At 42.3% G+C, this 24731-nt stretch overlaps 1 protein-coding gene and 2 long non-coding RNA genes across 4 annotated transcripts; 2 read left to right on the top strand and 1 right to left on the bottom strand.

Moving 5' to 3' along the window:
- Positions 1-8651: 8651 nt before the first annotated feature.
- Positions 8652-9945, top strand: LOC129154516 (uncharacterized). The gene is made up of 2 exons (XR_008559831.2): positions 8652-9145; positions 9717-9945. It is a non-coding gene; the product is annotated as an uncharacterized lncRNA (long non-coding RNA).
- A 7725-nt stretch (positions 9946-17670) lies between these two features.
- Positions 17671-19106, top strand: LOC129154643 (uncharacterized). Its single transcript, XR_008559918.2, has 3 exons — positions 17671-18070; positions 18771-18832; positions 18921-19106. It is a non-coding gene; the product is annotated as an uncharacterized lncRNA (long non-coding RNA).
- A 262-nt stretch (positions 19107-19368) lies between these two features.
- Positions 19369-24040, bottom strand: LOC129154554 (spectrin alpha chain, non-erythrocytic 1-like). Of its 2 annotated transcripts, XM_070556127.1 has the most exons (9): positions 23523-24040; positions 21754-21860; positions 21056-21178; positions 20768-20985; positions 20252-20344; positions 20037-20141; positions 19932-19964; positions 19824-19859; positions 19369-19615 (listed from the first exon to the last, which is right to left on the bottom strand). In XM_070556127.1, the coding sequence occupies exons 5-9, from the start codon at positions 20315-20317 to the stop codon at positions 19538-19540; spliced, it is 318 nt and encodes a 105-aa protein (XP_070412228.1). In that variant the 5' UTR covers positions 20318-20344; positions 20768-20985; positions 21056-21178; positions 21754-21860; positions 23523-24040; the 3' UTR covers positions 19369-19537. The 2 variants fall into 2 exon arrangements, with proteins under 2 accessions (XP_070412228.1, XP_054590390.1); XM_054734415.2 differs by lacking the exon at positions 21754-21860.
- Between the last annotated feature and the right edge of the window lie 691 nt (positions 24041-24731).

Below are 24731 nucleotides of genomic sequence, written 5' to 3'. Positions count from 1 at the left end.
ATTCTGCATCATTTGGACGCTGAACATAATGCTTCGTGTGTGTTTGAACTTTGATTTTAATGATCTCCTCCTACACTCTCCAGCACAGCGTGAGCTCATTACATCTCACATCAGCGCAATTAATACCACTCAACTGTCTGAAAGAGAAGCCTCTTTCCTCAGCTTGCTTTACATTCAAGTGTCCGTTGCCTGCCTTTTGTTGATCAAGCAAGCAGCAAAAACACGTTTAATCATAATGCACGGAGCGTGTGTGTGTGTGTGTGTGTACAAAAAGACCAGCTAAGATGTTACTTGTGTAATAACAGCCTCCAAACTTTGTTTGAAAGTCGTGTTTATTGGCTTTAAAAGCCAAATGCGGCCTCAGACTCCGACCATTTGGCTTTAAATGCCATAGCTGCCAAATTGAAGCCTTTATATCTGTAGAGGAATTGCTTCGCCACACATTTTCTGCACTGCCCAACTATCAAAGTGCACTTGAAGTAGTCCCAGCTCCATTAGTGACGCTCTGAGGCCAACTGTAGAAGACTGAGGATCTCGGGACTGTTTCCAGGTGTTTCTGGGTCTAAATAAAACCCTTCATCCCTTTGTAAAATCTCCCCTTAGGATTGGCTGTAATTAGGAGTGTTTCCTTCTCAGCTTGCCTTGCAAATGAAAACATCTCTAAATGAAAAACAGAGCAGACTGAGCCAATCCCCACCACCGAGGCCTCCCACCACTGATCTTTAAACGGCGTGTCTTTGTTGCCCTTTAGCTTCTCCACAGTCCAGAACCTTGTGTGGCAAAACAAATGTTTCACTTTCTTTTCTCCAAAGTGTGCAAAACAAGTGCCTAAATAAAGAGACATATGCTGACAAAGAAGAAGAGACAAGCTTTGTCATCATAAGAAATAAAACAGCAGTGGGTTAATCCATCTCCTTGTTACTGAAGTTGACAAGTTTGATTCATAGTCAGTCAGACAGACGGAGACAGAGCAGTTTATCACCAACGGGGTAGTGACTGTTCAGCAGTTTTAACAGAGCATTATGAATGAACACAATTTAAATATAAATGCGGGAGAAAGAACAAAATTCCAGATGAGGAGAATGCCCCTCTTTGGTTTTGCACTTTGATTTAAGTGGCTTAAAATCAAAAGCAGGCGCTGTGGTCACAACAGTGACTTCATGGAAACCTATGCTCCCTCAAATTCATGCGTTCACACCGTGTAATGAGATGAACTCCTGGCGCGGCAGGTGAGGACTTTAAAAAACGGCCGGCAAGACATCAGCGCTAATGCGACGAGCAGACATTTGTTCCACTAATCACCGGGAGGATTGTCACAGGCGGCCGAAGCCGAAACGAGGCTACAGCAGACTTATGTTATTAGGCTGTGCAACAGGGATGCAACAACACCAGCTCACACACACACACACACACACACACACACACACACACACACACACACACACACACACACACACACACACACACACACACACACACACACACACACACACACACACACAGTAAATAGGTCTGTTGTGCAGCTCTGTTACGTTTGATTCCTACACCTTGACAGCTGTCTGTGATTTTGACAGATATGATCACAAAAAAGGGATTACACTGATCTGGGGAGACAAGCTCTGTTCCCTTCAGATATTTCCGAGGAAGAGGAATATGCACTCGGTAAACATCAGATGGTTACACAAGCCTCTTTGGTTAAAGACTAGTGTTTATCCCAGAAAGGAGAAAAGATTTATTTCATAAATGTATTTTTTATTTATTTATTTGAATGGGACAAAGCGTACTGATGTGAATACAGATGAATATAAAAAAAATTAGAATATAGTGCAAAAGTTCATTTATTTCAGTAATTAAACATAAAAGGTTAAACTGATCTATGAGACATTTATTACAGGCAAAGCCAGATATTCCAGCCTTTATTTGTTATAAGTTTGGTGATTATGGCTTACAGCTGATGAAAAATGCCAAATTCAAAATCTCAGACAATTATATTGTGAAAAGGCTCAATATTCTAGACACAGATTTTCACACTCTGATCAGCTAATGAATCCAAAACACCTGCAAAGGGTTCCTTAAATGGTTTCACGGTCTACGATTAATTGCTGAAATAAATGAACTTTTACACAGTATTCTAATTATTTATTTATTTTTATTTCGCCTGTCATAGTGTTAATGTTCTGGAGATAACAAAAAAAAAAAAGCTAGTTTCCATTTCCATTGACATGAAACCATGGGCGTCGCACCCGTGGGGGATGTGGGGGATGCAACACCCACACTTTTCTTATTGAGGTCGTTCAACTGACACCCACACTTTTCCAGCTGTTTTGCCCGGCTCCACACCAGTCTGGTTTCTTTACGTCGCACTCACTCTGTTTGCCTCATCTCCTTCTTCACCTCCCTCTTCTGACAGCCGATATCGGGTTTCAAGGAGATCAGGAGAGGGAGGGACGGAAGAGCTCGACTGAATTCATAATTTTACATCTTGACATTAGCTGTACAAAGTCTGAGTTTGATAAAGTGAAGAACAACAATTTGCAGAGGTTACAGGCGCGGCGCCAGGTTTTCATTTTTGGGTGGGCCACGGTAATTTTGGACGGACCTTGATAAGCAGTGACTTAAGTGAAGCAGGCAGGTCGCGCTAGAAAATTTAGTTTAAAACGACATCATAAATGTGTTCCCCCGTCATTTTAATTTCTAAAATATGAAGTAAAAACTCACAATTTAATTTTCATTCATTTGTCATTAATATGTAGTCTACACCCGTGCGTTAAGTGGACCATCTTCCAGTAAAAGCAAAGCATCCAGCCCACCTCTCCAAATGCGTAAAATGTGCATCACAGCCGCTAGTTAGGCGCACCGTCAGCTACGTCAGCTACGTCAGCCCAGACAAGAGCAGAGCAAATAGAGAAAGAATAGAGGATAATTCTGTCTGGATGTGGATGGAGATTACATTTTACATCAGCCTGATCATCATTTAAATACGTAAACCATCACCTGTCTTCTAGTCCACGCTGTCAGCATTGGTGTGTGTGTGTGTGTGTGTGTGTGTGTGTGTGTGTGTGTGTGTGTGTGTGTGTGTGTGTGTGTGTGTGTTTTCTGCATCAAACACTGGTCTAACCAACCAGACCAGCGTGTCCAGTAACATATTAATGTTACAATTAAACAGTTTCACTTCATGTAGGCTATAGGAACATTTCACCTGCCGTAGCCCGGCCGCTTCTGCTCCACATAAACTTTGTGCGTAATCAAATGTCTCTACAGGTGCTTTGTGAGCTGTTGGTCCTGAAAATGACCAGACAGGTTCGGGACGATTGGAGAAAAAGATGTTTGCTTCTGAGTTGATGTTGGAGTCAAAAAAACAGTCAAGATAAGATTCACCGCTGCAGAGGGAGAACACGTCAGTACTCATGCAAGGTCAGCCGACTTGCTTCAGTCACTGCTCAAAGTGTTCTGATTCTCGGCTTTGTCACGGCTGTATTTATTTGTTCAAGCAAGGATGGGTCACAAGTCGGTACATTTTCGATTTGAGCAATCTTATTTGAATATATGCTTTTCTAACAGTTTTGAACAAGAAGCGGCTACTGTTTTAGCACAAAACAGGAACTTTGGACAGAAATACATTGCCCAAAGGGAGGGGTGAGTATTAGCAACGGGAACTTCAGGTTTCATCAGGTCATGTCAAAACATCAAGAAAACATCAGGTCATGACAGAGTCATGACAGGCCATTATGGACATTTGTATTACTGTTAACAGAGCTGAAGAGGCTATTTTGACTCAGACTGGATGCGTCATGCGTGTCCATATTAGAGACGGGAACAAGCGCTATTCAGCCAAAGTTTCATAATTAGAGAACATTTTTCCAAGTTACACATCTCTCAGAGAGATCGCGTTTCCAGACCGCCTCAGTGGGAGGAAATCTTATCGCAAGCGTCGTGGTTCTGCACTGTGCTGCGAACCCCTCTACAGATCTTCAGCTCACTGTCCACCGTGTGCGCTCCGAGCCACGCTGAGCACATGTCCAGTATAAAGCTCTGATGTTCTGATGGGAATCCTTTCTTGATTGATTTAGTTACCTCCGCGATGTGCGTATACGATTAAAATGTCAGCTCATCCATGCGCATCAGTGTGCGTCGGGGTAATTCTTTCAAAACAACCAACATCCTTGAGTTTATCCGTCAAAATAAACAGTCAAATGGAAATATCTGTAACCTGCCATTTAACTGTTTTGCCTTCCTGTGAAGATTGTTGCAAAGAGAAACAATTAAACTTGATTAACCCCAGAGCCATGCGCACTATGTACTCCGTCACTGTAAATGAGGGGGAAACGATTTAATCGGATCCTTTTCTTTTCAACATGGATTAATGTAAAGTTTCATTCAGTACAAACTTTAGTTACACCAATCTAACGAGACAGATCCTGGATTTGTATTCTGAACAGTTTAAACATGTTTAAAACGGAGACATGCGTGACGCGTCTAAAATTCGCACCTGCTCCGCTATTATGGAAATTAAACTAACAAGATGAATAACATGAAATTATTTTAGGCACAGACAACATCCCCCACACTTTTGAAAAGCTTGCAACGCGCCTGCATGAAACACCAATTACAGGATGAGATAACATGACTACAACATGAGTAAAATAAGCAAAGTACACCAAACACTACAACCAGTTTAAAAGAACAATGAAAGATTAGCATGATGCAGTTTCTTAGCCTAAACATAAAAATACCATTAAAATTCTGGATAATAATGAAAGTATTGAACGGCCATGTTAGAAGTTCACTTTAAAAAGGTTCTTATGTTGACTAGTTTGTTCAACTCACAGCATCCCTTGAATGGTAGTGTATTTTGTGCACACGTGTTTTCTAAAATGAACCTTGTCTGATGTGTTTTTGCATTTAAAAAAGGTCTAGAAGGTGCTGGGCCTTTACCTGCTAGTGATTTGTAAACGAGGCACAAACATTTTAACTAAATATAATTCTCAAAAGTCAAGAAATTGTTTTTTCCTAAAATGTTGCAGATGTGATAAACTTTTATCATGCTTTTGCATACATATGGGTTTCAATGCAGTGCCACTGGGAAATGACCAAACAAAACAATATCTGATGTTAGATAAAATCATGCAGTTCAAATACAATGTTGCTGCTTCTTCTGACATTGATGATCTGGTTTGCTTAAAATTTTGCAGAGTAAAACCTGATACTCATCAAGCAAGTGGAAATCTGCTTAAAGCAGGTGCAGGAGCACCCGAATCATCAGTAAATGAGTCTGATCATTAAGTGAGATTAGCTAGAATAACTGTGTGCGCTTGTAAATTCCCTCCATGGAAACTAGTTTGTCGTAAAGTGAGGATATGCAGCGGTCTACTGAGTGCTGCTGAGGAACATGTTGTTTTTTTTCCATTTATGAAAGCTTTACAATAACAGTTAGAGAATGAATAAAATAGGACAGCGACTTATCTGTGATTCAAAACAACATCATTTGAGGTTTTAGGATTTCAATAGTTTTTTTTCTATTCTGAGCAAAATTCATATTCAGTGGAATACATTTCTTCATCTGTTAATGCAACACATTCTCACACCCTAAGTGTCGAAAAATTATGCGGTGTGACCAAGCGTTTGTTTCCGACGTGTAGGGTGCCCCTGCGCGTTGGGAGGCGATGCTCTGGCACAGAGCGTCAGTATCTGACACCCGCACTAAAAGGGCAGTTTCACCGACATTTCGCCTCTAACCTCTAGTGATTTAACCATCCCCTCACCCCCATCCTAACCTTAACCCTGTATGTCAATCTAAATGTTTCGTTAAGCGTGTTTGAGAGGCACGATGAAAAGTGAAACAAAGCTTTGCATGTGCAAGCTGGTTAAGGTTAGGATGGGGGTGAGGAGAAGGTTAAATAGCAAGAGGGTAAAGATCACAATTTGGTTGAATGTCCGTGTTACCGCGGGCGTTGGATAGCGACGCTCTGGCAAAGCGCGTCGCCTCCCGACGCGCATGGGCTCCCTACATGTCGGAAACAAACGCTTGAAAGGAAAAAAAAGGAAACAAACGCTTGGTCACTCCGCATCATTTTTCAATGCTTGGGGTGTGAGAATGTGTTGGTTTATGGGTAGAGTGGAGTTGGTTCATCCTTAGTACAGCCTTAAATCTTCCACAAGGTTTAAGGTTGTGTTTATGGGAAAATTCCCAATTCTTGATCCGTAATCTCTGCTCTAATACAATCTAATTTGGGTTGAGGTCAGTACTCTGAGCTCCAGTCAAGTTCCTTTAAACCAAACATGTCCATCCATGTCTTTAGAAATCATGAGTTGGTGGGCTGTTCCTCAAATATTTTGTAATACAAAGTAACTTATCACCTCTTATTTGTGAATGTATTGTTGTTGTTCTGTGGATTGTTTAATGATCTCAGTGAAAATATGTCTTGACCAGTGTGTATACTCAGTTTGTTTATAGCTAGCTCTTACAGCTAGCGATCAAAATATAAAACTTTCTTGACCCTGCCACGCCAATCTCCATTACCCTCAGCTCTACATTAAAAATCAAGTTCCCTAACCTGTGTTTTGGAATTTCTTTTAGAGACTTAATTAAAGAACGAGAAAGCAGTCCATGATTCAATCAAAAGGGTTTAATTTCAATATTGCAATACCGAAATGAGGAGACAGTCACAGAGGCTCTTCCCAAAGCAGCGTCCGGAGTGAGTCCTGCTCAGCAGAGGCCCCCACGCTCTATTGACCCTTTGCACCTACATCACCTAATCACGTGGGTCCGCCATAATAGACGGCAAAAGCATGTAAACAGTGAGCGACACGAGTACTGAACAAAGGGAAAAGTAGAGAAGTAGCGCACCTAGATGGGGCTCATAGAGAGTGGCATTTACAAAAGTTAAGTGTTAGTAGCTGAAACTGGCGAAGATTGGTCCTCTTACTCGACTGGGTCGGCCGTTACTTGGCGGACCAGAATTAAACTTTTGAAACAAGGAGGCACTAACACTGGCCCCTTGACCTTTCTGATCAGTCCTATAAAAATTATAGGTTGTACCCAGTTTATACTAGCCCCTTTTCAGGTTGACACATCTGCCTATTGGAAACTGCAAGTATGTGTCCGCAATATTTCATTTCCCACCTCAATTGTCCAAGCCGCTTCTGCCCAGGCATTACCTCAAAATCCCTACAAAACTCCACCCCCTAAAATCATTCTCCAAGCGCAAGATCCGACTATAGACAAATTGTATCAAGTTATTACAGGGGTTTCTGCTGCCATTAACAACTGGCAACTACTAGCAGAGCAATCTGCGTCTCAGACACGGTCCACCTGTGTTGTGTGCTTGGGTGCACGTCCCTTATTACGCATCGTCCCGGCCCCTTATAACTCCACCTGCATGTTACAATTACTCAACGCCTCTGCACCCAATTCTACTTGCTCTGCCCTTACACGATTTTTCCCCACTAGACTTCCTGCTAAGGGTAACACTCCCTTATTTTCATCTACCGTGGCACCAAACAATTTCACCTACGTTAATATTGTTGGCCCTCCAACTCATCGCGTCGGCAACATCTCTAGACAGTGGTGTTCATCTGTCACTACTATACGCAACTTCCAACCTAACCTACGCGCTGATTTATGGTGGTGGTGTGGCGGCGGCAAACTATATGACAGTTTCCCATCTAACACCACTGGTCGTTGTGCATTGGTCACACTCATCTTGCCTGTCTCGGTTATTCCTGTGGAGATGCCTCCTGTACTGCCCCTGGCCTCTTCCCCTTTAAGCCTTTGTAAACGAGCGCTCCAATTTGGCTATGACCCCACTTATAGCGACGCCATCGGTATACCTCGGGGGATTCCTGACAAATACAAACTCGCCATCCAAGTAGCTGCAGGGTGGGCCTCCTTAATACCATACATCACCATTAATGCTAATGTGGACAGGATTAATTATATACATTTCAATGGTCAGCTTCTTGGTAACTACACTCGGGAAGGTTTTCAAGCTATACATGAACAACTCTCCGCCACTTCCCTGATGGTCTGCCAAAATCGTATTGCAGTAGACATGCTACTGGCTGAAAAAGGGGGCGTCTGTGCAATTTTTGGTGACCAATGCTGTACCCTGATCCCCAATAACACCGCCCCTGACGGCACCTTAACCTAAACCATTAATGTGCTCCGTGCACTCACCGTTAAAATGAAATCCCATTCAGGGGTGGATGGCACCATGTGGGATTCTTGGCTGGATATGTTTGGTAAATATAAGTCTCTGGTGGCCTCTATCCTTGTTTCTGTAGCAGTTTTTGCGGCCATTCTGGTCACCTGTGGGTGTTGCTGTATCCCCTGTTTACGTCAGCCGTTGCAACGCCTCATCAAAACTGCTATTTCTCCCTCTCCTCTATCTGACCCCGTCCTCGCGTTGCCTCTCCTTACCACCGGTGACATTGATGTCTCCACTGGCCAGGACCCACCACCCCCTGTACCTCTTCCCCTGCATGTTTACGTCGACCCGGCCTCCTCTTTCGTGGATAGCGATTCGGATTCTGACGACTTGATTGCTCTGAAAGATACTTGCCTTTACCCATGAAACTAACCATTAGTCGATTACACCCTGGCTACTCAATATCCTTCAAGCCATCCTCTGAAGCTTGCTTCGTTTTAGAGCTGAAACAACTAATCGATTTAATCGATTATAATCGATTATTAAAATAGTTAACAACTTTTTTAGTCATCGATTAGTTGTTTAATAATCATATTTTACCGCATAAAGTCTATTTTTTACCACAATCTGACATCGGTTACAATCTGTTAAATTTGCCGCCAGTGTGTGGCAGTAATGAGCCACTGATCTACCAGTGGGGCCGTAGAAGAAGAAATTAGCCAATAAGTGCCCTCGGTTTTCATGACGTATCACGTTACTGACGCGCATCTTGCAGTGAGAGATGGCGGATCAACAACAAATACGGAAGAAAATAGAAGCGACAAAACAAGAGAAACCCCGGACAAAAACCTCACGAGTATGGGAGCACTTCACTAGATGCCTTGAAAAGACCGGTGACCTACAAAATTTGCAAAAACCATGGCACGACGGAAGCACGACGTCTCTAAGTGAACATTTGAGATGAAAACATGGGGGCTGATGCAGCAGAGGAAAGTCCGGTAAGTAACAGAAAATAAACAAGCTAACGCAGATCACATTTGGGACTTAGTGTTAGCTGAGTTCGTTATAGTGGATGTTAAACATGTTTTTTTTTTTTTTTGCCGCGTCAGTTTACGGTGTTCTACTTCTGATTGACTAGATGCAATCGTGAATCTCCTCCGTGTTGTGAATCATGCGCTTGCCAAATTTAGCACGTCTGTTTATAAGAATGTTTTCGTTAAGAGAAAATCGGCACAAACCCATAACTATGTTCCTCATTCAAAAAAGGACAACTCCGCGGAGAAAAATATACAGACGAGCTGTGTCCAGGTGAATATAACGCGGCATAGTTGTACGCTTTCAATTTTTAAATACAGGAGAAATTCAGAAAGTCCTTTTTTTTAACTATTAAAAGGCTGTTTTACTATCTAACGCTGTAAAACGCCTCACAACACATTTTTGTCAAAATAAATGATCACTGTATATTGTTAATTAATTCAAATAATGTAATATTGATTTAGTGTTGTAGTGTGTGCTGCTGCTTTATTTTATATGTGTACTTAATTCAGTTTATTTGTGTTTCTTATGCAGAAAAAAACAAGCAACGATGGACAACTACATGGGGAACAAGACACTCACCCCCAGCAATGCATACCACTTACAAACTCTATTCCAGGTTTTACATTATTTTTTATGGAATTTACCTCTTATATTTTGATGCCAAAAAATTATTCTGGACTGATATTTTGCACTGTTTAGCTCATTTTACACTGCTGACTGTGGTCATGTGCAATAAAATAGATTGCAGTCAACTGCACAATTCTCTTATGTTTTTCTTTTTCTTAACTGAAATGTATTCATCACTTGTATAGCTTAAATAGCTAAACAATAACAAACCGATTAATCGATTAATCGAAAAAATAATCGACAGATTAATCGATTATGAAAATAATCGTTAGTTGCAGCCCTACTTCGTTTACACTGACCCTCGCAACCGCATTGTCCTCCGTCGTTCTTTCCCCTGCATATTTGAATTGTACTGCTACGTATGGGAGATCCTTGGCCCTTATTACCCATTTCCGTTTACCCCGTCCTCCTTCATCAATTAACTTGTATTACTCCATGGGATATTGTTGTTGGGTTGTTGAATTGATAAATTGTTGGGTTTTGTGTTAATGAATTAAGGATGCTGATTGTGTTTGTTTTCTACTTTTTATATCATTTTTGAACTCTTATTAGAGTTCAAAAGGGGGAATGTTAAGAGTGTTAACTGATAATGCACACAAGTAAACCCAAGCAACATCTTTTACTTCTGATCATTGGTAATGCTGAGAACCTGACTCACTCTGCAGCTCATCATACATTCCAAATGTTCCTGTTATCTGCTGCTCACCCCTCCTCTCGGGTATTGTGTCTCTGCAAATAGCGTGAGAACAGGTTCCTGTTATCTGTGGAGATGGTAGCCTTCTTTTTAACCGTATTCTTTTTAACATCAACTCAAGGCTGCAAGTCTGCTGTTCAAGGATTGCTCAAACTGAACCTTGTACAACCATGTGACCTCTCCCTGCTTGATTGAATAAATACAGCCATCACAGAATGAGCGAGAGAACACATGCTGACAGCTGCTGGAGCAGGACCATGGTCCCTGCATGAGAGCTGTGTGTGTTCTCCCTCTGCAGCGGTGAATCTTATTTTGACTGGTTTTTTGACTCCAACATCAACTCAGAAGCAAACATCTTTTTCTCCAATCGCTCCGAACCTGTCTTGGTCATTTCAGGACCTACAATTCACACCAGGATGTAGTTGTGTGAATGACTATGTTGTGAAGTACCTTGGGGGTTGTGGAATCCTATATGCGCTATACAAATACAGGCCATTTACCATTTAATGGACAATATTTCTAGCCACAGCCAAGGTGTTGAGGGGATCCGTTTTGGTGGCCCTGCTTTTTGCAGATGATGTTGCCCTGTTGGCTTCATCAGAACGTTATCTCCAGCTTTCGCTGGAGCGGTTCGCAGCTGAGTGTGAAGCTGCCGAGATGAGAATCAGCTCATCTAAATCCGAGGCCACAGTCTTGAATCGGAAAAGGGTAGAATGCCTTCTCCAGGTCATGGACGAGGTCCTGCCTCAAGTGGAGGAGCTTAAGTATCTCAAAGTGAAGGAAAGCTGGAACATGAGATCGATAGGCGAATTGGTGTTGCGTCTGCAGTGATGCGGGCATTATACCGTCTGTCCAGGTGAAAAAGAGAGCTGACAAAGCATCCATTTTCACTAGAGAGTGTGTGTTTGTTTTAAACCAACCAAGTCAGCTGAAAAATAGTCCAAGTTACCCTGCAGCTTTGCCGCTTTAAAACACCGGGTGTAAAAGCTGAGCTCTGCTAAGTTAAACACTTCCTCACATTGGTGATGTGGTTTGTGCTCATTTGTGTGCTTCTCTAGTCAGGGTGCTATGCTGCTATACCTGCTTGTGCAGGCTGTTGAAAAAAGGTATTAGCCATTAATCATGACAAGTCACAACATGACACAGTGAAATCCATCACTTGGCAACTTTTAGAAACATCATTAGCTGATGAGCATAAAGAAGAATGCTGCAGCTAAAGGATGAGATACTTTCTCAGCACCTGATGGCACAAGAAAATAAACAAATGTTGGACTTTCAAACATGCTTTGGTTGAGTTTTATGTAAAGTCCTGGGTGACTAAAAATAACTTCTGAAACGTAAAGCTAACTATTAGTGTGTTACGCTATTTATATGCATAAGTGCTACTGGTGGCATAATGTTTATTGTATTTGCTGCTCTAGAGTCAATTGTTCTATCTAAAGCCTGTTTCACACCAAATGTGGAACGGATGTGGTCCGGTTTCCGTAGGGCGTCCAGACGTACTTTCATTCACTCTGACTGTGGTCTCCAGATATTCAGTGGGACACCTGCCTAATTTTTTGCAAACTTTCTGTAAATCTTATAAACTTTATTCCACTTCTCAAATGTCACTGTGTGTGTCTCCTGTGATGTCCAGCAATAGTCAGTTTTTAGGTACCGTTTGACCATTCAACATCTGGTCAAGAAGGAGACACGAGACTGCACGTGTTCCCTGTTACGTCCCCGACATGTGATGTTAAAAGTGTGAAGGATGGGGAGAATATAAGAACTGGTGGAGGAGTTTAAAATGGGTTTATTTGTACAAAAAGGTATTAAAACACGAGCAAAACTGATTTCTCTAAAAGGTTAACAGTACAAAGCAAATTATCAACTATAAAACACCTGGTAAAAACTTATTTTAAAAGTTTTACCGCAACGAAGGTGTTTAAGATCCTGAAGTTGATAAAAGTCTAAAACAATTTACTGACAAAAAACACCTGGTAAAAACTTATTTTAAAAGTTTTACCGCAACTGAAGGTGTTTCAAACCGAGGTCAGTAAAAATGCCACAAACAGAGTTAACCTTTTTAAAAACCAAACACACAAAAGATCCCACTGGATCATCCACAATTTCTCCTTTAGAGTTAAAAACAACCAAAGTTTAAAACTCAAACAAATCCAAACGAATAGGGGTTGAACCTAAACAAAACCTGGAGGGCAGCAGAACCCCTGCACTGCTGCCTCCCAGACTGCTGAAGGCACAGCCTTTTTATACAGGTGATGGCAATCAGTGAAGATTCCTTGCAGCTGTGCTCCTCAGCAGCCCGGGAGAGAGGAGGAGGAGGGGCAGTGTCAGGCTGATTCAGCAGGACTTGGTGATTGTGCTGCTTCTCTCCACAGGCCAGCCTGGCATCCGTAACATTCCCTCTAAATCAGCCTGCCTTCATCCCACCAGCTGGAGCTCAGAGTCTCTGCAGCTCTGAACACAGATAACAAAATGTCAACAATAACATTCTCTACTCAAGGTCCAATCTTTCAGGATTCTTCATGCCTCCATATAAGGCACACTCGCAGCCCGGATTAGTTGCTAAGTCAAAGAATGATTTCCTATATCATATATGAATTTCTACAACTTATAAGCTAGATAATCATTAAATAAACGTTTGTTTATTGCTACTTAATATTAATAATAATTATAATATAATGAAATGTTTCATTGATCTGTGCTCAATGATTGAAGTTTGATGTGAATGTTATGTTATGACAAACTTGTCAACCTCTGGTTGGCTACACAAATCATAACATGTGAACATTAAAACCAGATTACTCTGGTGATTCCTAAGTTCTAGAGAAAGCTTCAGATCGGCCATCTGAAGCAAAGACCTCTTTAACCATCAAAGCTTTTGACACGCTGTCAAAACCTTTTTGCACCTGTGAAGCTGATAAAGCAAACAGTTCCTGCAGAACAAGCTGATATTGTTTAGACTCCTTCAGAGTCCCAGACGCGCAGTTCCATCTATCTGTCGTGACCCGAGACATCTCTGGACTGGAAAAGTTGGTGCTGTGGTCAATCTACTGGACCTTCGGTGCCAGAGGTCATCCGACCTCTCTGACCTTCGGATCCACCAAGAGGGTCTCCGAAACGGGTGAAGTAGACACACAGATAACGTCTGATGTGCTTTTGATAATAATCAGCTTCATAGCTTAATGCAAACCAAATTATTTTGCATCCAGAACTCAGCTCTCCTTGATACAGAAGTTCTGACGTCGCATTCACACATAGGTTCTTACATCACATTTAGTTCCATCCATCACAGTAAATGCTTAGATAACTTGTCATGTTTTAATTGTTGGTAAAATAAGAATCCTAGAATCTTCTGATTAAACACCTTAAAGACCAAGCAGGGTTGATATTCTATATATAGATAGAGCATCACAGCTAATTGGTCATTAGTAGAGGTAATAGCTATATTGAGCTCTTAAAGCACTCAATTTAAGAAGCAGAACCAGAACGCAGCCGCAAACAAAAGTTCACAGACGGATCAAGTTCACACCAAAACGGAGGGTGTGATGAAGCAGCAGTGAGCAGCTGGAGCAGAAACTCACACAGTAAATCCTGATGGTGAGGACATAAGAAAACCAGCCGACATCACCAGGCCCGGCGGCCGACATCACCAGGCCCGGCGGCCGACATCACCAGGCCCGGCGGCCGACATCACCAGGCCCGGCGACCGACATCACCAGGCCCGGCGGCTGACATCACCAGGCCCGGCGGCCGACATCACCAGGCCCGGCGGCCGACATCACCACACCGGCGGCCGACATCACCAGACCCGACGGTCGACATCACCAGACCCGACGGCCGACATCACCAGACCCGACGGCCGACATCACCAGGCCCGACGGCCGACATCACCAGACCCAACGGCCGACATCACCAGACCCAACGGCCGACATCACCAGGCCCGGCGGCCGACATCACCAGACCCAACGGCCAACATCACCAGGCCCGGCGGCCGACATCACCAGGCCCAGCGTGGCTCTCCGGTAAGGCAGATGGCACTAGACCCGGCGTGGTTCCTCCGGGGCAGCTAACAGCGGCGAGACCTGCCATCGAGTCTGACTTGGTGACGCGGAGCTGGGCTTGTTACTCTGGGGTCACAGGACCGGAGGATGGCAAAAGAGGAGAAATCTGAGTAGGGAAAATGCCAGGAGGACGATCGGCTGGACGGGGCAAAGACATGGCTGCAGATGACCTGGAGGAGATCAAACGATCTCTGAACTACATGTCAGGTGAGCTGTCAAAAGTTACATCGCAGCAGGATTGCTTGTTAAGACTGATGGACGAGGTGAGAGAACTCAAAGTACTGTTAACAGCAAAAGAGAAAAAGATATCGGCTTTAGAGCAAAGAGTGGACGAACTTGAACAATATACAAGAAGGGAAGACTTGGTAGTAATGGGACTTGAAACCAGACACAGAAGCTATGCTAATGCAGTTACCAATCATAACTCAGCAGAAGATGCCTCACAAAAAGAACGTGAGTCACGTGAACAACATCTTGTAACATTTCTACTCAGTAAGAATATTTCCATACAAAAAGAAGCCATTTCCATGTGTCACACTCTGCCTAAAAAATATGAAAAAGCAAAACCAGCTATTATAGTAAGGTTCACCAGCAGAAAACACAGAAACAATGTATCGGCACAAGGAAACAAGCCAAGAGGCACTAATGTGTACATAAACGAACATCTAACTAAAAAAAATGGGACGACAGCCAGAGAAACACGGATGCTAAAAAGGCAGAAAAAAAATTATAGCAACATGGACAAGAAATGGGAATGTATGGATCAAAGAACAAGGGTCACAGGCTAAGATAATAAAGGAGCTGAAGGAACTGGAAAATTTCAATAAACAGTGACTGATGGATGGAAGAGAAATGTTGGAAAAATAAATAAATATAGTAAAAATCCACAACAAAGTCACATAAACTAAATACTAGTAAACCTAAAAAAAACACATGGACACAGGAATACAAGAAGAACTAGAATACACAATACAGTCCTGGAAAAGATTTAGACAGTAATCTGTACATGCATAATAATGAATGCAATTACTATAGCGACCAAGAATTGCTTGACTGTGCCTTGGTGAATGATACACTGAACATCATCCACTTCAATAGTAGAAGTTTGCATTACAATTATGATAAAATGTTGGAGTTTGTAACACAAAATAAAATGAGATTTAATGTCATTGCAGTTACAGAAACAAGGTTACAAGAAGGAGATATTGAGGACATTCAAATAGATGGGTATGAGATGTGTTACCAGAATCGGGAAAATAAAAAAGGTGGTGGTGTAGCTCTGTATATATGTAACTGTTGCGATGAGAGTAGGGGGAGGTTAGGACCCAAGATGCAGAACCAGGGAGACACGAGGCACGAGTTGGATTAAACATAAAAATCCTTTATTAGGAGCGATTGTCCCAAAGTAAATCCAAAAGGGAAGGAAGCCAAAACCAAAAATCCAATAATCCTAGCATGTAAACCAAGAGACCTAGAGACAAGTGCTCCTTTAAAGAGCAGACCTGGAGATATCCAAAAACCAAGAGACCAAGAGAGGGAACTAGATCACCGCTGACACAAACAATGGACCGACAAACACAGAAAGACAGGACAGGGGTTTTATACTCGGGCTGGGTGATTAGGAGGATTGGGCACAGGTGATATTAATAACCAAGAGGAGGAGCAGAACAGGGCAGGTGAGGAAAGCCACAAACAAAGCTACCGAACTAAATAACTTCGAACACTGTAGAAATAAGACTCTGGAGAACTAAAGATAATAAAACTAATGACCTAGGAGTAATAAAACCAAAAACACTGGAAGACAGGGGAGGATGATACCTAAAGGGATAAACGAAGTTGACAATCTACAATAACAGAAAACTAATGATAAGAAAAGTGACTAAGGGAAAACATGAGGGAAACCTATATATATAGAGAGAACAGAGAAAACCTGGAGGGGGCTGGGGAACCACAGGGAGGTACATGAGGGGGTATGCAGACAAGGAGACACATGAGGAACTCAAGGAGACACATGAGGGAGATGCAGAACGCAGACCATGGCAGTAACACCCTAAAAAGCAAAGTGATGTATAACATGTCAACAGCAACTGCTGATGTAATGGAAATGATCACTGTTGAAATAACATCTGAGAAGACAAAAAGCAAAATAATAATAAGCAGTATTTATAGAACACCAGGTTCCTGTACTGAATCATTCACAAACACAGTTTCAGAAATGTTTAATGGAATCGGTAACAAGAATTTGTTTCTCTGTGGGGACTTCAACATTGATCTGAAAAATACAAACAATTTATCAAACGACTTTGTAAATTCCATGCATCTACTTGGTCTGTTTCCACTGATAACCAAACCCACAAGAATTACTGTACAAAGCTCAACAATTATAGATAACATATTTTGTAATGTTTCAGGGGGGTTGGAGAGTGTTGGAAGCATAATGACTCATATTAGTGATCATCTGCCAGTGTTCACATGTTCAGATTAGACATAAACCTCAAATGGAAAATTTTATAAGGGATCGGTCATGAAAAGCCATAGACTCATTTAATAGACAGCAAAACTTGGATGAAATATATTTTTATATGATGTAAACTTGGCTTACAGCTCTTTTATAAGAATACTGTGCTGTCAATACGAAAAAAACTGTAAAATAAAAAAACTTACCAGAAAAGATAAATAAGAATAAACCATGGTTGACAAAAAGACTGCAAAATGCCTGTAAGAAAAAAAAGCCCTATACATAAGCTTTTTAAAACAAATAACCAGCGAAGCTGAACACAGATACTAAAAATATAAGAATAAATTAGTTTCAATAATTAAAATACAATATATATATATATATATATATATATATATATATATATATATATATATATATATATATATATATCAATCTACTAGAGAAAATATTAAAACAAAATAAAGGCATCGTGGGGAATAATAAACAATGTTAAAAAAAAATGCTCATAAATACGTGTGTGGAGTAACCAGGTAGGAAGGTTTTAACGTTGCAAATTTGCAACGCCTGCCTCCAGAGGGTTAAACTCCTCCACTTGGGGCAGGACTTCATCCCTGACCCGGAGAGGGCATTCTACCATAGACTGTACATATACTGGACAATTCGATTCCATAGGCTTCAATAACACGTTATCTGTCCATAATGGGAGGTGTCCACCACCGCCATTTTGACCGTGTCACAGGTTCCGTCCAGCCCAGACAATTCCATAAAAGGGAAGAGAGGAGGCGCTGAGGGTGTGGCTGTAAGGCTGGGCTCGAGTGACGACACCCAGGCGAACTAGCTACGAGCTAACCTGAAGCTAACCCTGGCTAACCCAAAGCTAAAGCGGAGGTGGGAGCCGAGCTAACGGATGTAGCCACCTAGCTTCAACCCAACCGGAGCTAACTGGAACACCCATCGACCTGAACCTTACACGGAGTTTAGGTGGAGGTTTTCTGCGCCTGTTCGTGAGAAGTACCTGTATTAAAAAAGTTTTAAATCGGTAAGTTTATAATTTATTTCCGTAATGAAAACATTTTGCTTTGAGCAAGTTTTCAGTAGTTTTTTTTGGCGCTATCACTCCTGAGTCGCACCAGCCATTAAATGTATCATGAAGAAGAGAAAATATATTTAAGTCGTATTTTGGGGGGACATTTTATTATCTTTCTTACAAAATCTGAGACCAAGCGTTTCACATTGCAACACAAGCACCGGTAACCATAACAGAATTTACAGCCAGCAGAGGAGAGGATGGCGGTGTTTCAAACCCTCCCGGCCGGCGTGTAGAGCTCATTCCTGGGCTGGAGCCGGCCCTCAGCACCCCGCCACAGGCTCTAACAGATGCTGGCGGTGTTTCATATATTTCCAAAACGTAATACTTGTTTGTATCTTGTACAGCCAACTAGCCTTTATTCTGGACTCAGTACAATTTACCAAAAGTAAAGAGACATTATACAGATGAAGTAAGCACAAGATAACTTACTGGAAGACACGGGATTATCATCAGAACCAGAACAAGAGAGCCTGATAACAGTCATGTGAAAATAACAGTTAAAAAGTATGTATGTATAATAGAAATAAAAATATATTAGAATTAGTGTAACTCACTGTGATCCAAACAAATCAGCCATAGCTGATGAGTAAATATGACATGAGGTCTGGGAGTTTTTAAGTTTCATTCTTTTATTACATTTTTTTCTTAGATCTATTAAAAGGTCACCATGGCAGCCTGTGTGTCTCCAACGTCAGCTACACAACGCAGCGTGTAAGTTCCAAGTACTTGTCTTGACCACTTCATGAATGGTTTTGTACTTTAAACAGCTAGGCCAAACCTGTTATTTTTTCCTCCATAGCCATTTGGATCATTGGAGACAGCTGAGTGAGGCGTGGTGCCCAGAGAGCTGCAGAGACAAGCTTGGCCTCCCTGACGTCTGTGTCTCTTGGTTTGGTTGGGGCGGACCATCGACATACATACATGTGCCGACACTTTGCGCCCTGTTTTATAAACTGTAGTGTTAAAAATAAATGTTTTTGCTCAATTACTGGAATTTCTTTGGTTAAGACAAAAGTGAGGAATAATCATTTACAAGTTATTTGTACAACAGGCCCATTTTAAATCCCAACAGTTTCTTAGCAGACAATAGAAATGTGTTCTTTACTAACTTTACTTGGTTTGAAAATCTTACTAAAATAAACTTGAGTGCCGTATTGCAAAACCCAATCATACTTGTTATGTAAACATTAGCTTTGTAGATATTTTTTACAGATATATATTTGTGTGCAACAAAAACCAAACTTAAATAATTTGTCATTCTTTATTGAAAAACAACAAAATACAGGTATACAGAAGTGTGGGAAAATGATAATGTGAAAGTATTGCACTATAAATGAAGTGAGATGAGATGAAGGTGAGATGAAGGTGGATGCCAGCGGGCTGGACGCCGGACGAGGAAACCTGGAGACGGATCGCTCAGACAGGAAGGGAAGAGCTTCCTCTTACCTTGATGGAATTAAAGTTGGCCGTCGTCTGAACGCCCAACCGTACGGTCTGAGGTCAAAGGTCACAGGAAACACACACCAGTCAGCAGTCATACAGATGCATAAAGATAACTGTAGCCATGGCAACCAGCTGACATGTCCCCACTTTCACCAAAACCTGGTGCCTGCCGGGTCACCTGAATTCCTGTGTGATGTCAGCACGGTCGGCCGTGACTGCGGCCATCAGAGGTGACCTCTGATCAGCTGAATGAACTCACCTTCCAGGGTGACGCCGTGTTAGAGTCGGCTTCGTCCTGTAAACAAACAAATGAGTGGTAACATAAACACCACGTCTGGTTCTGGTGGAGGCGGAGGACAACACGCACCTTTCCAGGAGCAGAACCCAGATGTTCTTGTTGCTACAAACAGAGACGAGCAGAGTTAAACCAGGAAGTGAGAGGGACCAGCTGCTGCAGACAGGTGACGCTCACCTGAGCCTGAACCATAGGAGCCTCCTCAGCCATCAGACCTTCTGACTCCAGTTCAGATGCCACCTTGTTGATGTCCCTCAGGCGGGACTTGTTGGCCTTCAGGTCCTGCAGGACAAAAGCACCTGCTGATCACCTTGTTGCTGTCGGGTTAACAGGTCTGGTGTTAGAACGTGGTGGATAAGAATGTTCTGACGGGCCGAGGGTTCTGAACTCACCCTGCAGGACTGGGCCTGCTCCTTCAGGGCCTGGATGCTGCTGCCGTAAGCCGACAGGTCCGACATCAGGGCCTCGTGCTTCTTCAGGAGAGCCTGTGGAGCAGAACATCAGAACCTTCAGCTCGTCTGACACAAGTGGAGCTTTCTCGCAGCGATGGTCCAATCGGATCCGCCACCGTAAAACAAACCCTGCTCAGTTCACCGCAGACGTAGCTCTGCGGGTGTTTAGTGGAAAAGCGTGAGCCTTCTGCCGGCTGCCACGTGTCATGGCTGCTCTGCAGCGGGAACACACATCACAGCTTGTAAACCGTTTGAAATAAGAGCGACGGGAACACGTTTGTCATCACTTCCTGTGCGAGGCCAGCACTTCTACCCCTAACCCATGAGACGCTTAAACGAGCAACGACGTCTGGTAGACAACCGAAGGAAATGACAAATACAGAAACACTAATTATGAAGGACTGGAAAGAGAGCAAAGAAAAGCGATTGGAGTTTCTCAGGAAGGGACTTCCATACCTCGGCCAAGTCCTCGTCTTTCCCTTAGTCTGGACTTCCAACGATGGGCTCCTTCTCCCTCATCCAGGACTCGGCCTCATTAGCATCCGCAAAGTACTGCTTGGCCTGCAGAGAGTCCTCCAGGTCCTGCCTCCTCTGGGACGCCTTGGCCTTCAGCGTGTCCCAACGTCCATGAAGCTCCCACAGTTTAGTCTTCACTTCCTCACCAGCGAAGTGACCTGGACCCAAAAAAAGTGAGCCAGAACCTGCAGACACCTCAGAAACATGTCAGGACCAGACCTGCTCTACCTTCTTCCACCATGGTCTCTCCTTTCTGGGTGACAGCCTTGATGCGAGGTTCATGACCTGTGATCTCAGCCTGCAGAGCCTGGTGCTTCTTCAGCAGGTTCTGGACACCAATCAGGTCCTTCCCTTAGGACACATGTTAAGAGTTCAGCATTATGCAGTAGACAGACCAGTTTAACCCAGGGGTTTCTTTCTTCTACAATCTGCTCTTTAACTGTATTATTTCCTGCTATTTCAGCTGTTAACTTTATTTTCTCTCTAAGTGTTTTTCTCCCCAGAAGAAGCTACAACGATGTTCTGTTGAGCTGTGGTGGCCTCATGGAGGGGGCCATCGGCTAGCACACTGCTGATAACCACTTAAACATTCTCCCTCTCCTGATAATAACATTTTACTTTCTTTGATGTTGGATGTGCTACTACTAGTTTACCCGTTTAATTATAGATTCACTAGGATAAATACAATAAAGTTTATCTCTCGCCAAATAGAATATTTACTGTGGCGAGCCCGTGAAGAGGTGTAGGAGAATGCGACAAATTTGTCTGTTAAAAAGTCTGTTATGTACAAAAACACAATATCATCACACTATTTTGGACCGATACATGACGGTCAGGTCCAGCTTGGGGAGAAAATATGACACGTCTTTCAGGATGGACTTCATCTTTGGTAGCTGGCGAAGCCGGGAAAAGCAGGATCTAACCACCTGGCTAATGTGGGAGTCCATCCGCATCTCTGGGTCCAAAACCACCCCCAGGTTAGTGATGGTTGGCTTCACTAAGCTGCAAAAACAGGGTTGCAGGACAGGACTAACTGCAGTGGGAGAGGGAGGAACAAATATTCCAGTTATAAATATTAAATATTTGAACAAATAAATATTTGTTAAAAGGAAGAAACTGATGATGACTTTAAGATTAGAGGAATGTTCTAGAACGGGTCTGGAACCAACGATGGCCCTTTGGATCAAATTTGGATTAAAAAAATAGGTCATGATTTTATTTATGGATGGAATAAAAATACAGGTTGTAAGCATCTTCTCAGTATCTTCATGTTGCACGACTTTCCACAGCAGAAGGACACAAAAACTGCCAGAATTATGATTAGAAAGATTTACGTTTTAATCTCAGAATCCCAACTTTTCCCAGAATCTTCACATTATTCTATGAATTCAGAGAAAATATACATTTTTCAGAGGTCTCGCTCCCCTGTTGTGGATATTTCTCAAAATTCAACCATTTTTTCTTTTCAAAAGCTTTAGTAAGAGTTTGGACTCTAAACAAGTTTTATTTTGCAGACTGCTTGTCTACACCTTCATCAGATCTGCTCATAATAAAACATTTGGGTTATATTTAATGCCCAGGAAGATGCTCTTCCTGGGCATTAAGTTATCAAAAACAGATAAAAGTATTTTTTACCATAATTTTAACTGCTATCAGCTGATAAAAATAATAAAAAACAGCCTGATCATTAAAGGGGTGTAAGTGAAACCGCGCGGATCACACAAACCATCATGCTGTCTATATGACTTTGAAAATATATAGTTTAATTACAGTTTGATTTATTTGACATCTGTATAATGTTTATTATTTTGTTTTTTCCCCCTAAATGCCTAACGTTTCAGTTTAACATGAATATTAGTCATTCATCACAATACATAAAGTTACACATTTTAAATTTTAATAGGGGAAGACTGCAGGAGGGAGCGGTAAAATACAGAAATCCCCAGCAAAAACAAGAAACTTTACGAGTCTGATGAAACCCGCTGGAGTTCCTTCAGCAGGCCTGGTGGCAGCTACAACGACCCAGTGGCTGTGCTTGGTCAATGTTATCGAGCTCAGTCCGGCTCGGCCGTGAACGAGCCGAGGCGACATCCTGCTCTGCTTAAGAAGAGGTGTTATTTTCCGCTTCAGAAGAAGCGTCCGTGTTTTACGCTTTCTCAGAGACATGTCACGTTGCTAAGTTGTTAGCGCCGCGCGCTAACACGTCAATAGTGCAGCATAGCCTGCTGGAGGGTTCAGATGAAAACACCCTACCACTCAGGCTGCTTACACATCGATATTAAGTTGTCGCTGTTGCGCTCACGCCGTAATACAGTATTAGATGCGGTTAAAGTCAGACATGAAAAACTCCACGAGCGGTCAGACCGCGCAGCAGCTAGGCGCAGCAAGTAGGCGCCGGATCGGTCAGGCTGCCCGGCCTGACCGCTGGGGATTACCGGATGGAAGAATGGACACAGAAGTCTCCCTCTTAGCGCTCCGTCATATTTCAACCCATTTTTATCTTAAATGCACTGGGTTTTACCCTATTACCCATCTAAATATGCCCTATTAATTATTTTACCGTATTTTACATTTAAATTTCATGGTTAAACAGTACATGCTACATGTTAAACTGATAGTTAGCTAGCTACTTCGGTAAACTCAGCTAGTTTAAAGGTGGCAGTGACATAAAATACGAATATAGATTTTAACTTACCGAAAAAAATGAAGTGGAGACTCCTTGGACGCTCTATTAGTGCAATTAATACCACTGCAAGTCATTTTGTCCAACAATTGCACCAATAATATCCAAAGAAGAATACACAAACACAGAGACTCAAAATGCCGGAGCAGTTTCCAAGCCAGACCGAGGCTGTACTGAGGCCTTTCCACGGAGCTAGCTCTGTGGTCACGTGGGTCTGAGGCGGCGGTCACGTGTGTCGGATGCTCATTAATTATACAGAATTTTAGGCTTTCAATACACTTAAACAGAAGAGTGAGAAAAAAATTCACCCCCCTCAGAGTTGTCATGAGTATAAACTAGATAATTTAGACAAAAAACATGTTTTGGCACCAGGCTGTAAACATGTTTATTTCTGCTGTGAAATCGGCATTTTTAACATGGGAGTCAATGAGGATTTGCTCGCTTCTGGCACCAGCCCCCAGCGGATGAGGGTGGAACTGCAATTTTTCTTACTTCCGGGATGGGACCATTTTCTGAGCGGCATTGTGGGGGCTTGCATTCTACCCTTTTCCGAATCAAGATCATGGTCTCAGATTTAGAGGAGCTGATTCTCATCCCAGCTGCTTCACACTTCACAAGTTTAAAAATATGCCTGTAAAAATAGCATTAACTGTTGGGCAATGTGACCTTTTATCCACGTCAATATTGAAACAAAAGCCGGAAACATAATGTCAGATGTTTTATTTTGAAATAAACCAGAATGCAGCACCCTTAAACACATCTCACGTCCTGTCTGGCTCAAGTAATTTTTTAACTTCATCCACATGCAGTGTACAGGAAAAATGGACTGAGGAAACTGCTTGCACTCATTGGTTTTTGATACACGTAAGTGGAAGCTGCACAGAAAGCGGACTGCATCTGTTCTGCTTTCGGTAAGAGAATGAAAGAGATATATTTATTTACTCTTAAAAAACTCTGCAATGTTATAATTTCCTGATCAGTGTCATACACTCAGTGACTCAGAGCATTTAGGCGTCTTGACGTGGTGAAGACAACTTGCTGGAGTTCAAACTGAGAAACAGAAAACAAAGAGGATCTAAGTGACTTTTATTGTGAAGGGGTTGCTGGTACCAAACAGGTTTATCTGAGTATTTCAGAAACTTACGATCTGCTGGGATCTTCACTCACAACCATCTCTAGGGTTTACAGCCAACAGCCTGAAAAACGGAAAATATCAAGTGA

This window comes from Nothobranchius furzeri, chromosome 11 (assembly GCF_043380555.1).
Source record: "Nothobranchius furzeri strain GRZ-AD chromosome 11, NfurGRZ-RIMD1, whole genome shotgun sequence".
Classification (NCBI taxonomy): domain Eukaryota; kingdom Metazoa; phylum Chordata; class Actinopteri; order Cyprinodontiformes; family Nothobranchiidae; genus Nothobranchius; species Nothobranchius furzeri.
This window is presented reverse-complemented; position numbering and strand designations above follow the sequence as displayed.

What these genes read in the sequence shown, in the direction of transcription:
- LOC129154554 (XM_070556127.1), bottom strand. Translation starts at nt 20,317, where the DNA reads ATGTCGGACCTGTCGGCTTACGGCAGCAGCATCCAGGCCCTGAAGGAG. An exon ending in TGGGTTCTGCTCCTGGAAAG is followed by an intron (nt 19,860 to 19,931) that starts GTGCGTGTTGTC and finishes GTTTGTTTACAG; the next exon opens with GACGAAGCCGACTCTAACAC. An exon ending in ACACGGCGTCACCCTGGAAG is followed by an intron (nt 19,616 to 19,823) that starts GTGAGTTCATTC and finishes CTTTGACCTCAG; the next exon opens with ACCGTACGGTTGGGCGTTCA.